Below are 16767 nucleotides of genomic sequence, written 5' to 3'. Positions count from 1 at the left end.
CGGAAAAGGAGAGGGGTAATGAACGGACAAATTCTTAGGTAACAAATCGGTTGAACAGTTTCGTTTTTACTAATTTTCTAAAAACTAAAATAGGATGAGGAGTGGTTGATAATGTTTCCCAGCCATTCGTTCAGTTTGCCTGCCTGGAAAGCTAGAGTTCTGTCCAGGAATCTTTTGTAACAGCAGGCCTTTATTGTTGGGTGGGAAAATATATGGATTCTACATGTGGGCCTGGTAGTATAACCCAGATTAAAGTGGGAAATCAGGTACGTAGGGGCCAAACCAAAGATTGATTTGAAGCAGAGACAAGAAAATTTAAACAAAATTCTTGCTTCGAGGGGCAGCCAATGGAGTTTTTGATAATAGGGACTTATGTGTTCCCAATTTTTTAAACCGAAAATCAGGCGAACTGCCGAATTTTGAATCATTCGGAGTCTTTGAAGGGTTTTCTTGAACGTTCTATGGCTGGCTGAGGCCTTTTTTTTTTCTGCCGGAAGTGCCTCTGGAGTCTGGACACAAGGCCAGACGATGGACTTTCTGACTTCCACACTAACGTTTAGAGAGCTATAAAGTTTCATTGTCTGTGCTGATAAGAACATTCCTAGCGTTTTGTTTCCTGTAATATTTGGAACAGAACCACTTCATTCACCGGATGTGGGTGACTCAGCTGTGCAAACAGGGACACTGTGCCTCAGGTGTGTGTTCATTAGTGTAATATGCAGATTAGAGCAGTGATTCCCAACCCTGTCCTGGAGGAACACCAGGCCAGTCGGGTTTTCAGGCTAGCCCTAATGAATATGCATGAGAGAGATTTGCATATGATGGAAGTGATAGGCATGCAAATTTGCTTCATGCATATTCATTAGGGCTAGCCTGAAAACCCAATTGGCCTGGTGTTCCTTCAGGACAGGGTTGGGAACCACTGGATTAGAGTGTGCAATATAGCATGTACCAGGTGTGAGCTAACAACTCTGGTGGTCCAATCCCATGCTTAGGAGCCTAAGGTCACTCTGTAGGGTCCACTGCTTCTTTTAGATGATTAATTAGAACCGGCAGGATGTTGCTTAGTTTGGCATAAGGATGGACTGATCTAGCCAATGCAGGCTCCATAATTCAGCACCAAGGACACTTCATCTGGAAGGATAGTTCAATTAATGCAACTGCGAGTCAACTTTTAAAGGTAATTTTCAACAGAACCCCTAACCAGTGACGTGTCTGTAAACTTAAACCCATACAAACCTAACATGTTTATTTATGTACTAGTCTTATAGCCCGTTACATTAACAGGTGCTAGAATATATGTGTGTGTGTCTGTCTTTATTTCTTTTTCTCTCTGTATTTCTGTCTTTTTTAGCCCGTTACATTAATGGGTGCTAGAATGTATGTGTGTGTCTGTCTTTATTTTTTTCTCTCTCTGTCTCCTTAGCCGCTTTCTGTATTTCTGTCTTTCTTTGTTTTGGCTGTTCAACACCACCCCTTGCGTGCTCCCCCTGTCCATTCTCCCTTCCTTTTACCTCCCCTTATCCAGCAGCAGCCCTTCTCCCTTGTTTACCTCCCCCCTGTCCATCATCACCTCTTCCTGCTCCCCCTGTCCAGCAGTACGCCTCCCTTCCTTTCCCCCCCATCCATCAGCATCTCTTCCTGCTCCCCCTGTCTAGCAGTAGGCCTCCTTTTTTTCCCCCCTATCCATCAGCACCTCTTCCTGCTCCTCCTACTCCCCCTGTCCAGCAGTAGGCCTCCCTTCCTTTTCCCCCCCTGTCCATCAGCACCTCTTCCTGATCCCCCTGTCCAGCAGTAGGCCTCCCTTCCTTCCTTTCCCCCCCACTCCTGTCCATCAGCATCTCTTCCTGATCCCCCTGTGCAGCAGTAGGCTTTCCTTCCTTTTTCCCCCCTGTCCATCAGCACCTCTTCCTGCTCCCCCTGTCCAGCAGTAGGCCTCCTTTTTTTCCCCCCTATCCATCAGCACCTCTTCCTGCTCCTCCTACTCCCCCTGTCCAGCAGTAGGCCTCCCTTCCTTTTTTTTTTCCCCTCTGTCCATCAGCACCTCTTCCTGATCCCCCTGTCCAGCAGTAGGCCTCCCTTCCTTCCTTTCCCCCCCACTCCTGTCCATCAGCATCTCTTCCTGATCCCCCTGTGCAGCAGTAGGCTTTCCTTCCTTTTTCCCCCCTGTCCATCAGCACCTCTTCCTGCTCCCCCTGTCCAGCAGTAGGCCTCCTTTTTTTCCCCCCTATCCATCAGCACCTCTTCCTGCTCCTCCTACTCCCCCTGTCCAGCAGTAGGCCTCCCTTCCTTTTTTTTTTCCCCTCTGTCCATCAGCACCTCTTCCTGATCCCCCTGTCCAGCAGTAGGCCTCCCTTCCTTCCTTTCCCCCCCACTCCTGTCCATCAGCACCTCTTCCTGATCCCCCTGTGCAGCAGTAGGCTTTTCTTCCTTTTCCCCCCTGTCCATCAGCACCTCTTCCTGCTCCCCCTGTCCAGCAGTAGGCCTCCTTTTTTTCCCCCTATCCATCAGCACCTCTTCCTGCTCCTCCTACTCCCCCTGTCCAGCAGTAGGCCTCCCTTCCTTTTTTTTTTCCCCTCTGTCCATCAGCACCTCTTCCTGATCCCCCTGTCCAGCAGTAGGCCTCCCTTCCTTCCTTTCCCCCCCACTCCTGTCCATCAGCACCTCTTCCTGATCCCCCTGTGCAGCAGTAGGCTTTCCTTCCTTTTTCCCCCATGTCCATCAGCACCTCTTCCTGCTCCCCCTGTCCAGCAGTACGCCTCCCTTCCTTTCCCCCCCATCCATCAGCACCTCTTCCTGCTCCCCCTGTCTAGCAGTAGGCCTCCTTTTCCCCCCCCCTATCCATCAGCACCTCTTCCTGCTCCTCCTACTCCCCCAGTCCAGCAGTAGGCCTCCCTTCCTTTTCCCCCCCTGTCCATCAGCACCTCTTCCTGATCCCCCTGTCCAGCAGTAGGCCTCCCTTCCTTCCTTTCCCCCCCACTCCTGTCCATCAGCACCTCTTCCTGATCCCCCTGTGCAGCAGTAGGCTTTCCTTCCTTTTTCCCCCCTGTCCATCAGCACCTCTTCCTGCTCCCCCTGTCCAGCAGTAGGCCTCCTTTTTTTCCCCCCTATCCATCAGCACCTCTTCCTGCTCCTCCTACTCCCCCTGTCCAGCAGTAGGCCTCCCTTCCTTTTTTTTTTCCCCTCTGTCCATCAGCACCTCTTCCTGATCCCCCTGTCCAGCAGTAGGCCTCCCTTCCTTCCTTTCCCCCCCCCCCACTCCTGTCCATCAGCACCTCTTCCTGATCCCCCTGTGCAGCAGTAGGCTTTCCTTCCTTTTTCCCCCATGTCCATCAGCACCTCTTCCTGCTCCCCCTGTCCAGCAGTACGCCTCCCTTCCTTTCCCCCCCATCCATCAGCACCTCTTCCTGCTCCCCCTGTCTAGCAGTAGGCCTCCTTTTTTCCCCCCCTATCCATCAGCACCTCTTCCTGCTCCTCCTACTCCCCCTGTCCAGCAGTAGGCTTTCCTTCCTTTTTCCCCCCTGTCCATCAGCACCTCTTCCTGCTCCCCCTGTCCAGCAGTAGGCCTCCTTTTTTCCCCCCTATCCATCAGCACCTCTTCCTGCTCCTCCTACTCCCCCTGTCCAGCAGTAGGCCTCCCTTCCTTTTTTTTTTCCCCTCTGTCCATCAGCACCTCTTCCTGATCCCCCTGTCCAGCAGTAGGCCTCCCTTCCTTCCTTTCCCCCCCCACTCCTGTCCATCAGCACCTCTTCCTGATCCCCCTGTGCAGCAGTAGGCCTCCCTTCCTTTTTCCCCCATGTCCATCAGCACCTCTTCCTGCTCCCCCTGTCCAGCAGTAGGCCTCCTTTTTCCCCCCCTATCCATCAGCACCTTTTCCTGCTCCTCCTACTCCCCCTGTCCAGCAGTAGGCCTCCCTTCCTTTTTTTTCCCCTCTGTCCATTAGCACCTCTTCCTGATCCCCCTGTCCAGCAGTAGGCCTCCCTTCCTTCCGTTCCCCCCCACCCCTGTCCATCAGCACCTCTTCCTGCTCCCCTTGTGCAGCAGTAGGCCTCCCTTCCTTTCCCCAACCCCACCAAAGCAGAATGTCTATCCCCCCCAACAGTCCAGCATGTCCCATCAATCCGTCCTCACCTCTGTCTGCCGTTCGCCATGTGGTCGATCCGCTGCCGACAGGCGGGGTCCAGCTCCGTTAGCAGAAGTCCCTGGTCGGTCCTCCCCCACCCCTCCCGTACACGCCAACCAACCTGCCCGGTCAAACTGCGGAGTGTCGCTCCCTTCGCCACCCATGGACTAAAGTGCTTCCCTTCCCATCCGACCGTACCATTCGCTCCCCCCACCCTCCTTCCACACGGTCGCACTGCGTCCCTCTCGGAGTCAATGGAAGAGAGGTGAGCGGAGAGCAAATAAGAGGCGCTGGAGACAAACCTTGAAGATGGGGGTCATAGGCTTTTTCGTCCCTCCACTGCGGCGGGAGCCTGAGCCGGCATAGGCGGTTGTGGTCGGAGTTGCTAGGCTGCAGCGGATGTGTGAGTTGCGAGTGTGGGGCCTGCAGCGGCGCGAGGTGGAGAGCAGGCTGTGGTGACGTAGTAGGCGCGCATGCGCACTCGTGTTTCCGCGACGGGATCAGGGAACACGATTTTTTTTAGTGCGCATGCGCGTCCTACCATTTTATTATATTAGATTGTTTCCTATACCTTCTCCCAGGGGAGCTCAGAACAGTTTACATGAATTTATTCAGGTACTCAAGCATTTTTCCCTGTCTGTCCTGGTGAGCTCACAATCTATCTAATGTACCTGGGGCAATGGGGGGATTAAGTGACTTGCCCAGGGTCACAAGGAGCAGCTTGGGTATGAACCCACAACCTCAGGGTGCTGAGGCTGTAGCTTTAACCACTGCGCCACTCTAGAAATCAAAATGTAGCCAAAGTGAGCCAAGTATAGGACAATCAAGCCATTGTGACATCACTGATGAGGTTGGCTCTTTGGCATTGGTGGAATGAGGCATTATGATGTCACAATACCAGCTCTGGTTATTGGAGGCTGAAACTTTTCACACTATTCAATTTTCTATACCGTTCTCCTAAGGGAGCTCAGAACGGTTTACATGAATTTATTCAGGTACTCAAGCATTTTTCCCTGTCTGTCCTGGTGAGCTCACAATCTATCTAATGTACCTGGGGCTTTGGGGGGGAATTAGGTGACTTGCCCAGAGTCACAAGGAGCAGTGTGGGCTTGAACCCACAACCACAGGGTGCTGAGGCTGTAGCTTTAACCACTGTGCCACACTCTCCCCCACTGCATAAAATGGTTTAAAAAAAAAAAATAAATTAAAAAAAATAAGGTGTTTTGCAGTGAGTTTTTAAAATGAGTGCTGCCTTAGTTTGAAACACATGTTTCAAGGGACAATGTAGAGGACTGCAGGAGATGTAAGTCCTTGTGTCCCTATGTACTTTGCAGATGCACATGTAGGGATTATTCTTCCTATCCCTGGATCTGGCTCTTACCCTTTTTGGCAATGGTAAAAGTCTCTTTACAGAATTATGCAGGTCCCCTTACACGGTGTTGAAAGATGAAATATGGCAAATCTGCCCTATGCACAACCCTTTTTTTTTTAAATTGAAAGGTACATGCCTGAGTCATCAAGCTCCATCTCTGGCAGTGTTCAAATCTAGGCTAAAAGCCCATGTTTCCAAGGCTGCTTTTAACTCCTAACTTATTCGCTTGTACACTACCAATGACTGTTTTAAAATTCCCTCTATGAGAAATACCCTAACTCCTATGTGTCCTGCTTTGATTAGATTGTAAGCTCTACTGAGCAGGGATTATCTCTTACATGTTTAATTCCTATGAGCATTGGAGCTGTTACAGCTGCAGCCAGTGCAAAAAACCACACTACGGTTTTGTAAAAAGGGGGTGGGGTGGGGTTAAATATTTGCTTATTTAAAACTATTTATTACCTTCCTAAAATCCTAGGTGGTTTACAATAAAAAAAGATGTTCATGATCATTTAAACAAAAACTCATAAAACCACTCCTGCAACCCAGAAATCACCTGTAGCCTCGTGTTATAACATGTTATCATGTTCATAGGTCTTCTTTGTAAATATATATCGAATACTATACCTCCCTACATTGTCAAATCAGGCAAAATGCAAGCATATTCCTCCTCCTATCTAGACAAAAACTAAAATGGGTTAACAGCATAAATTCTCCTCTCTTACTCTCAATTAAATGCTTTGGAGAAAAAAATAAATATTGGGGGTAATTGAAATCTCAACAATTGAAGAATACTGCGGTAATCAGAAAGCATCAATAACTAAATTAAAAAACCGAAATATTGATTTATTGTGACATGACTGAACATATAAACACTACAAAGAATTAAATAAATATTAAATACAAATAAATTTGGAGAAAAAAGGAGCTCGGAAAAAAGGCTCTAAATTGTTGAGCTTTATATGACCAGCAGTCTAAAAGTTTTCATATAACTCAAAAAATAAAAATAAAAAAACCAACCAAAATCCAAAAAAGTCTTCCATCAGTTCCAGATGTAAGAGCACATGATCACATGAAACCCAAAATAATACTTATCTGCACTCAACCAGCAGAAACGTGTTCTTATATTCCATATTTTCTGCTCGTTGACTGTTGAAGCTCGAAGCTCGACTATGTTAAGGCTCATGACAACAGAGCATTTTTGAGGAGGGCAATTGAAATTTTCCATTACTCAAAAAAAAATATTTCCCTTTGTGTACCTATAGAAGTGATTTTTATTGGAAAAAATTCTCTGTGAGTGTGGGATCACATAGTGGGTTGTGTAAGATGTCACATGGAAGGCATGCTATGTATCTACCTTAGGGGGACATGCCTTGAGATATTTATTAAGGATGCGTGTTTGTTGCCCATAGGTACCCTTATAAATACAATCCGAGTCACTTGCCTCAGCCAGGAGGATTATCAGGAATGGATAGAGTGCTTACGAATAAGCAAATTACAGAACCGGGACTCTTCTCTGAGTGGATCAGAAAGTTTCTCTGGGCCTAGGATGGCACACAGTGGGCAGGTAAGTACTGTTATCATTTGAAGAGTTATTAAAATAATGAATGAGGCTGTGGGAATGTATAGAGATGGAGACCAGGCAGAGACCCTATGGCATAGGTTTTGGGAAGCTTCTTCCACTGAGGACTAGATGCACAAAAAATGGTTGTTAAGACCGTGTGAGTCGCTGTTGGCTGATTTTTTGGGGCTGACTCTGGAACAGCAATTGATGTTCCAACAAGTTTCCATACAAATGATTTGCGTGGAGGTTTGCCATAATCGCATCCCACCAATTGCTCTGTGAGCGACTTGGATACATGCACACAGCCGGTTTGGGCTGAACGGCATAGAAAGCCCCAAAGCAGCCTCCTGCCACTCCACTGCTGAGGCTTTCTTTCTCTCATATTTTTAATGGCACAGATGTTGTGTGTGTGTTACACAAGTACAATATCTGCCTCATTTAATAAAAGATGCTGTGCTGGCCCTCCCAAATGACTTTCCCCCCCCATGACAACCCATCCTGGAAACAGAATAGAGGCATGAGGGATGCCTACTCCCAACCCCCCCCTTCACACCAGCCAAAATCAGCAGGAGGGATGCCCACTCCATCCTGCCTACCGTAACCCCCCCCCAGACCACCACTCCAGAACCGACACATCCTCTGCTCCCCTTCCTAAAAATCAAAAATCAGTACAGATGCCTACTCCCTCCTGCCACTGGATGCCCCCCTCACCGCCCCGTACCTGTAAATTAATTGACAACAGGAGGGATGCCCCATTAAAAAAAATGCAATGCTGGCCCTCCCAGATGACCTCCCCACCGATGACCCACCCCAAAAACAGAATAGAGGCAGGAGGGATGCCCACTCCCTCTTGCCACCGTGGAACCCCCCTCCCCCAGTGCCAGCCAAAATCAGCAAGAGGGATGCCCATTCCCTCCTTGCCACTGTGGAACTCCCCCCTTCCAGCCAAAATCAGCAGGGGGGATGCCCACTCCCAACATCTGAGCCAATCAGAGCCTTAGGCCCCTCCCTGGGCATGCCAGGATGTACCTGGAAGGGGAAGGTCCTTCATTTTGCAGTGGCGGGCAGGAGGAGCAGGAGGGACTGTGCTTCCTTCCTGCTGTCAACCAATTTACAGGTACGGGGCAGCATTTGGGATGTTGTGGGGGGATTCAAGGGGAGAGGTTCAGGGGGGCATCCAGTGGCAGTTATTTTTTGTAGGAAGGGGTGCGGGGGAGGGGAAGGGTTGGTTTAGGAGGCCTTGCAAAAGGGGGGCAGTGTTTGTACGTGGGGTTTCGCAGTGGGCAGGAGGGAGTGAGCATCCCTCCTGCCGATTTTGGCTGACATGGGGGATTTTGTGGTCGGGGGGGTCAGGGAGGGCCATCATCGAGGGGTGGGGAGTGGCATGGCAATTTTTTTTTTATGGGCCAGATATTATGCGTGTTTTGTACACACAAAACATCTGTGCCCATAGAAAAAAATGATAAAACAGGAAGTCGGCTTTTTCGGGTCAATCCTACTGACTCGATTCTGGCATGCAAGTTTAGGGCATCAATCGGATGTCTGGTTTTAATATTAATGACCTCATTTGCATGCCAGAATCGGAGAATATAGGACCACATGGAAAACCACGCGGTGAGCCTGTTTAGAGCAGTGGGTCAGCAAATACTGTCAGTTGCTAAACCATTTTAGATACAATCATTAGATGATCGGAGGCGTTAGTGAATCTAGCCCTGAGTCACATCCACCCTTCTTTTGTGCTAATCTCCATTTTTTAGACCCATGCCGTGATACACGTCAAGCATAAATGCAGCACAGACATCACAACAGCAGATGCTGGAGGAAATTAATAAAAGCAAGGATTGTGTCTATAAGGGGAAACAACACCATTTATTTCAAAAAATAAGAAATATGTAAACAGGGAAAAAATTGAAAAGAGGAGGGAGGGATGGCAGCTCTCAACTTCTCTCTGTTCTACAGCTTCCAGGAAGTGAGCGAAGCTCACTGGGCTCTGAAGGACGCACCAGTTCCTGGACATCAGCTGGAAAAATGCCCAACTCATGTCGGTACCCCCACAACACTGGCTCCATGTCTGACCGGCAGTCCTTTGCCTTTCTGCCCGATCAAAAGCTTCCAGAGGATTCTCTGTCTCCAGGCTACACTCAGCCTGTTCATGTAAGCACACATCTGTTTGGCAGCAATAATAACACAGCAATACTACTACTAATTATTTCTATAGCGCTACCAGACGTATGCAGTGCTGTACAGAGTCACAAAGAAGACAGTCCCTGCTCGAAAGAGCTTACAATCTAAACAGCCAAGATAGACAAACAGGATGTCATGGATACAGTTAAGGGGAACGTTTAATCTGCTGGCTGGGTTGGAGGGCAGAGGGGAGTACAGGACAATCAAGCTATTATGACATCACTGATGAGATTGGCTCTTATTGGTGGAATGAGGCATTATGACATCACAATCTCAGCTCTGCTTCCCAAAGACAAACAGGATGTCATGGGTACAGTTAAGTGGAACGGTTAATCAGCGGGCTGGGTTGGAGGGCAGAGGAGTAGGGTTAAGGATTGAAAGCTATATCAAAAAGGTGGGTTTTCAGTCTGTTTTTAAAGAAGGGAAGGGGCTTGACGGACAAACTCAGTGGATGACAGCAGATAAAACTTATGTGGTCCATCTAGTCTGCCAGTAGGGTCCCTAGGATGGTACCTGTCGTGCTTATTTTTATGTTGGTTATTTTCCCAGTTTTGATATTTGCTATCAAATTGGTTTCTAATTTTTTTGTTGTAGTTTGAAATAATTTTTATTCAAAAAGCAAACAGACATAACAAGAAAAGTACAAATACATAGTGAAGGGGAAGCCCATCAACAACACACATACTGGAACCAGAGGGCCCCCTTCACTATGGAGGCTCCCACCATAACAAATAGATGTTAGTCTGTGCAATTTTTCCATAATACACCCCGTGCATAGCACACACCACCAATCGCCCCCAATTGCCGTGCTGATGAGAATAAAAAGCCAGAAGTAGCTCTGGCATCTTACTGATGAACCTCAATATTCCTGTCTCATAAAGGGCAATTTTATAACTGGGCATTAACTGCTAAACTACGTTAGCAGTTTTTAGCGCAGAGAGCTGCGCTGAATGGCCCGCGCTGCTCCCGACGCTCATAGGAACTCTATGAGCATCGGGAGCAGCGCGGGACATTCAGTGCGACTCCCCACGCTAGAAACTGCTAGCGCAGTTTAACAGAAGAGGCCCTAAATTTTTGAGTTTTTAATTTAAAGTTCTTTAAGCTATGTATGGGTAATTGTAACAACGGTGAAACTAAAGTAGATAGAATTGCTAATCAATGCGATGGATGTGCTTATTTTTGAGTGCAAATTAACTCAAAACGCGGCTCAATAGTCGACAAGGAAACACAATTTTCATCATCCGTCATCTGCAGTCATCCTCTTTTTTTTTTTTTTTTTCAATTTAATTTCTGTCAGAGCTGAAAATCCAAGTTCGCTAAGTTAAGAAAATCCAAACAGTAACAAAGCCTTGATTGGTTTTGTTGCTCAAGTTAGGATACAAAATAAAATTACTTGCCTTTAGTTTTCAAGGACCGGTCACGTCAAAGAATGATGCTTGTCTGGACAGTTGTATCCTTACACGTGTAGACACTCATAACTTTGACTGACTCTTGTGTACGCGATGTGCATGTCTAGTGAATTTTTAAAAATAAATTAAAATTCTGGAATCTCTTGTGGCACACCTGGAATCTCTTTGGGGCACACCATCGTGCCGTGGCATAGTTTGAGATACACTTCCCCCTCCCCATTCGCGGTTTCCGCACTCGCGATTTCACATAATTGTGATTTTTTTGGGAGGGAGGGGGGAAAAAACCAAATCCATATTTTTGCCTTCCCCCCCCCCCCCCGGCATCCCGGCCTTACCTGGTGGCCTAGCGGGCTTTCGAGGCAGGAGCGATCTTCCTACGCTCCTGCCTGTGTAGATCGCCAATAGGAAATGGCTGTCTTGAGAGACTACGGGAACTCCCCACAGCCATTTCCTATTGGCGATCTGCATGGGGCAGGAGCGTAGGAAGGTCGCTCCTGCCACAAAAGTCCGCTAGACCACCAGGTAATGCCAGGGGAAGGCGGGAGGGAGGCGAGGGTGGGTCAGAGCCGGATATTCGCGGTCCGGCTCTGCCCCTATCTCCCGCGAATAACGAGAGAGATGTGTACACTGTTTTATAGAATTGAGGGGTTTTTTTGAGTTAGGTGCTTAACTTTCAACTAAGCCAATTAAAGCCAGTTGAGGTGTTGAGTGCCAATACTGGCACCGATTAAGCTAGGTGCTGATATCAGCACCTAACATTAGGCGGATTTTGTAGAAATCAGGGCCAAAATGCCCCCTAGAGAGGATTGAACAAAGGAATCCCCTCCCTCCAAGGACATTTAAGAACGTTATCCTTGAAAATAGCAAAATATTAAAGAGAATACACTATTTCAAACTAATATTATAGAATCATAACTATACCCAACCCTCTTCCATCAATTATTAATATTAACAATACTAAACATCTTTATCAGTACCTTTCCCTACCCTCCCCCCATCCCATCCCAGATGTGTAATGAAAAAACTCAGAAAGGCAGCAATTAAATGTATTACACTATTGTATTTAATAAAATAGTTTTTAAAAAAACAAAACAGTTATTAATATGGTAAAATACATAAAATTAGAAAAAATAAAATAAATATTTTATCTTTACATTTTATTATAACAATAATATTCAGAATATCAATTTGCACACAATAAATACATAATTTTTAACTATTTCTAAAAAAAAAAAAGAACGTTATCCTTTCAAATACTGTACCAGAAAAAGCTTATAAGAACAGATGGGTTTCCCACACTTTCTTAAACTGTATCATTGTAGAACAAAATCAAATGTCTGAAGCCTATTCCATAATAATATGCCTGCTGCTGAAAAAGCAACCATTGTCCTCTCTGCATAGTGTGTAGTATTCAATCCTAATACAGACAAACGTCTATCAGTCCTGCAATTTCAATTCATTCTCATTTCATGCAAAGGAGTATGCAATTTCAAATACTAGGGAGCAACCTAATATACCCCCCCTTATAAAAAAAAAAAAAAGCATAGGCCGGCACGCTGAATGCTTTGCGCTGCTCCTGACATTCATGGAGTTTCTATGAGCGTTGGGAACAGCACAGAGCATTCAGTACGCTGGCCTACGCTAAACACTGTTATTGCGGTTTTGTAAAAGAGGGGGGGGGGATAGAGTCTGGTAAATCAACACCACAACCTTCTATTCTGTAGGATACAACACAGGTAACCAGTGCAATTGTTTCAGCGGCGATGTAGCATGTCCGTCAAATAAAGACTAGGGAACACTCGAAGTTACAGGGAAATACTTTTATTTTTTCACTCAGAGAATAGTTAAGCTCTGGAACACATTGCCAGAGGTTGTGGTAAGATCAGATAGCGTAGCTGGTTTTAAGGAAGGTTTGGACAAGTTCCTGGAGGAAAAGTCCATAGCCTGTTATTGAGAGTGTTTGCCCTGGATCGGTAGCATGGAATGTTGCTACTCTTTGGGGGTTCCGGAATCTTTTGTTACTCTTTGGGATTCCGGAATTTTGCTATTCTTTAGGATTCTGAATGGAATGTTGCTACTCTTTGGGTTTTGTCCAGGTACTAGGGACCTGGATTGGCCACTGTGAGAACGGACTACTGGGCTTGGACCATTGATCTAACCCAGTAAGGCTATTCTTATGCTCTTATGTTCAAAATGTGTACCTCCCAGAGGAGAAAGCCAGAGATGAAAGCTACTCCCACGTATGCTGTTTTGCAAAAACCTGAAAACACGGCTTTTTAAAAAAGTCTATATTAGAGGTTCAGTTTGACTGTATGTTTATCTCTGTGTAATGAAAATACAGTTTGCAACCCACTGTTTTAGAAGTACATGTTAGGAATTTAAGCTGTTTTAGATTTCACACTATATGTTTACCTTTATATAGTGATAATACTGATTGAACTCTGCTTGGCGAAGATTTGTCGGGATATAAGATTACATATAACAAAACATATAAGTGTTCCAATGTCACACCAACTGTATTGTTTAAATTTGAGGATGGACACTGCATAATCTGCAAAGTTCATATGCATTATAACATGACTTCAATATATAGGGTCACTACCTGCATATCCAGTTTTCCTTAGGATTTATTTGATTTGTAGGACCTCACATCAGTGGTGAGGGCAGCTGTCCTGGTAGGTTGGACGCAATTGATGTATTCAAAAGATAGTAATAAATTAGGGCCCGATATTCAAAAAATCTGGGCTCCTAAATTTGTTCCCAATTTTCAGTCAAACATAGGCTCTTTGAAAGCTGATGTTCCAAGGTTTTGTGCTCCTAAGAGAGAGGTTGTTCAATTGGCCTCTTTGAAATTTCGACCCACAACTCATTTGCCTAGATTTGAGATCCTAATTTAAGTGTCTAGTGTTGAAAATGAAGAGCTAGGTACTTAATTTACTTTCCTCACTTAAAATCTCTCCCTGTTGCCATCTACCTTTTAGGCTGCTTAGTGAAACTGTGAACAGATATGTAAGGACTCAGCCAATAAGAAATATTTAAAAAGGCCAACTGAAGAGCCTAACTATAAAGCTAACAGCACAAACCTTTTGAATACAGTGGTGCCTCGCATAACGGACGCCTCGCACAGCGAACGCTGCGCACAACAAACTTCAGGTCTTGCTTCCCACAACGAACTTCGTTTCACACAACGAAGTCGCCCGAGCTGCATCCTTCCGCGCAGGCACTGCGCTTAACTGCCCTCTCTCCGCCTGGCTCCCTGTGCAGTGGCGCTACATATTTTAAACCCCCCTGCCGCCGCTGCTGCATATTTTTAAGCCTCTGCCGCCACCGCATATTTTTAAACCTCCCCCCGCTGCCACATATTTTTTTAAAAAAGCCACCACTGCTGCAACTTTAATCTCACCCGCTCACTCGTAACTGGTGGTCTAGCAAATTTCCCAGCCAGAAGCGCAGAGATCAAGAGCAAGCCTTCTGTGCTACTGCCTGGGCCTGCGCTGATCTCTGAATGGCTGCAGTCAGCTCTCGCGGGACTCACAAGAACTAACTGCAGCCATTCGGAGATCGGCATGGGCCCACACAGGCGTGCAGAGGAATTGCTCCTGATCTCTGCGCTTCTGGCCTGTACGCCACTGGCTGGGAAAGATGGGAGGAATTAAAAAAGGTACCGAGGGGGGATGATTAAAAAGGTACTGGGGAGTATGTGGGGGGTGATTATAATACACAGCAAGGATCAACAAAACCCCTGTCTCCCCTCCCCTTCACATATATCCCCTCTACTATCAAGAAAATTGAATAAGCCAAATTATTATAGAATGCTACACAGAAATATCATGCTAACAGAATACCACAGTCACACATAGCAGGAATAGGGTTAGGGTAGTGCAACTAGGGCAACTGTCCCCCCCTGGTCAAAGAGAGCCGTAAGCCTCTGCCTGGACTTTGCAGTCCCCAGTTGTCTCTAACACCAGCTCTAACAAGATAAATTTATCTTTTTTTATGTCATCTTAGCATATTTTATGCTACAGAACGAATTATTTTTTTTAACATGTATTGTTATGGGAAAACGCGTTTCACATAACGAACTTTTCGCATAACAAACTTGCTCCTGGAACCAATTAAGTTCGTTGTGTGAGGCACCACTGTATTTGTCTTTGATATTCCTTGAAATGTCAGTTTCTCTCTCTTGTCTTTGTTGCCCATACATGTAAATGGCTCCTAGAGCTGCCACAGGTTTGACAGTTTTATAGGCCCTAGGTGGGTTGAGGTTGTCATTGCCACCCCTGGCCATTCCAGGGCAATGGAGGATTAGATGGCTTGCCCGAGGCCACTGGGAGCTGCCATGGGATTTGAACCTGATGTCCTAACCATTAGGCTGCTCCTCTGTCCCCAGAAATGCAAGTATGTGAGGGATATTGAGTTTTATCTGTTTTACTCTTAGAAAGCAAGACTTTATTTTCTCTTTCTCTCTCTCAGGGTTTTCATGATTCCAATTGGCCAAATGCTGTGATGGCTTCAACAGACCTCAAGAGAAGTGGAAGCAAGAGAGGATCAAAAGGCAAAAGCGGTCTCACAATACAGCTCCCGCCGTCGCAAATGATCTCTGATCCAAAAAGGAATTCGTACGGTCTAATCCCTGAGCACCCGAGAGAGGATCTCATCTCTCCTGTCTACAACGAGCCGTATTCGTTACAAAATTCACAGCCTTCTGCGAAACCTCCACATCAGGAATTCCACAACGTATGTGAGATTTCCTCATCTATCTGTGCTATCTGGGCAGGGCTCACTGAGGGGGGAGGGGAGGGGGATGCTGGGCAGAGTCTGCAGGAGTCAGTAAATCTCAGCTAAGAGCTGCATTCCAGTCTGAGGTATTGACATTATTAGCTAGAAGGGCCAGGGACAGTCAGATTAGGTGTCAGGATCACTCACCCAGGAGCTGGCTGCCTGGGGACGAAGCAGTTCTCAAGATTTTCTTTGTTTCTTTTCCAGTTAAACAGATGGAGTTTGACAGAAGGTCATCACTCTGCTGTCCCGATCACCTCAGAAAAACCTCTGGCGCTGGCACCACCCAAGTCCCCGCTCTATGCTGACCCGTATACACCAACAGTGCCCGAGCCCACCCCATCCAGCTTTCTGCAAGAGGTACAAAGTCAGTGACTATCACAGCACTTGGTCTTGCCCCTGAATGTTCTGGAATTAGGCCCTCTGCCACTCCTGACCCTCCCTGAGCATGTGGGCCTACCTTAACAAGCCCTGCTAGTCTAGTGGCCTCTTGGAGGGCAGGAAAGAACCTCACTCTTTCCCACCCAGTGCTGCTGCTTCTTTAAAATGGCTACTGAGACTGCCATAGGAGGTCCTGGTAGCCATATTGAGACTGGCACCAACATAAGCAAGAATGACCCCGAAGAGGCCACTAGACCACCAGGGCATGTTAAGGTAGGCCTAGGGAGGGCCCTTATGATGGTCAGGGGGCCGGGTTGGGGGAGAACTTGTTTATTTGGGAATTGGGGAGATGGTCAGGCAAGCAGCTCAAACCAGGTTTGGGGGGGTGGGGGGTAGAGTTTCAGTTTCAATGAAAATGCACCGGCATTTTTGGCCGTAAACTGAACCCACATTTTGGTCCAGTTTTGGTGCAGAATCCAAAACTGAAATTCAGTCGGCCTCAGACTTCATTTCTTTACGTGACTTTATCTCCTTGGGCCATCACAATTGCAGATCAATGATTTTGCAATACAGTCCACCTATATTCAGCCCATGGTGGTCAGTGATTTTAAAACTGCTGACCAGCTGTGGACAGAATTAAACCTGGATAGATTGTAAGTTCTTCAAGCAGGGAGCATCTCTTGCATGTTTGTTCTATGGCACTGTGTGTGTCTAGTAGCGCTTTATAAATAATAAATAGGTTTTTTGAAAATGGTCTTGTTTGCTACTGTAAACTTGGATTTAAATGTTATATCAAAAATGCCCTCCAGATTTCCTAAGATAAAAAAACTCAAATAGCTCAAAAGAAAACAGAGTTAATATTACAACAGACATATTTCATCAGTTCTGTCCCCAACTTTGTCTCTTGTATTCCCCATCATTGCTAAGGATTCTCAATGATTCCTGTTAGGAAGCA

The 16767-nt window shown here is 46.4% G+C and overlaps 1 protein-coding gene across 1 annotated transcript in view; it reads left to right on the top strand.

Annotated features, from left to right (window-relative positions):
* Positions 1 to 16767, top strand: part of PLEKHN1 (pleckstrin homology domain containing N1) — a 63294-nt gene that overhangs the window by 41418 nt on the left and 5109 nt on the right. The window contains exons 10-13 of the mRNA XM_033922969.1: positions 6908 to 7062; positions 9019 to 9213; positions 15126 to 15389; positions 15639 to 15791. Of these exons, the coding sequence (XP_033778860.1) occupies positions 6908 to 7062; positions 9019 to 9213; positions 15126 to 15389; positions 15639 to 15791 (767 nt within the window). The remainder of the gene's footprint in view (positions 1 to 6907; positions 7063 to 9018; positions 9214 to 15125; positions 15390 to 15638; positions 15792 to 16767) is intronic.

Source organism: Geotrypetes seraphini, chromosome 15 (assembly GCF_902459505.1).
Source record: "Geotrypetes seraphini chromosome 15, aGeoSer1.1, whole genome shotgun sequence".
Taxonomy (NCBI): Eukaryota; Metazoa; Chordata; class Amphibia; order Gymnophiona; family Dermophiidae; genus Geotrypetes; species Geotrypetes seraphini.
Note: the sequence above shows the minus strand (reverse complement) of the source record. Positions and strands in the feature narration are given on the sequence as shown.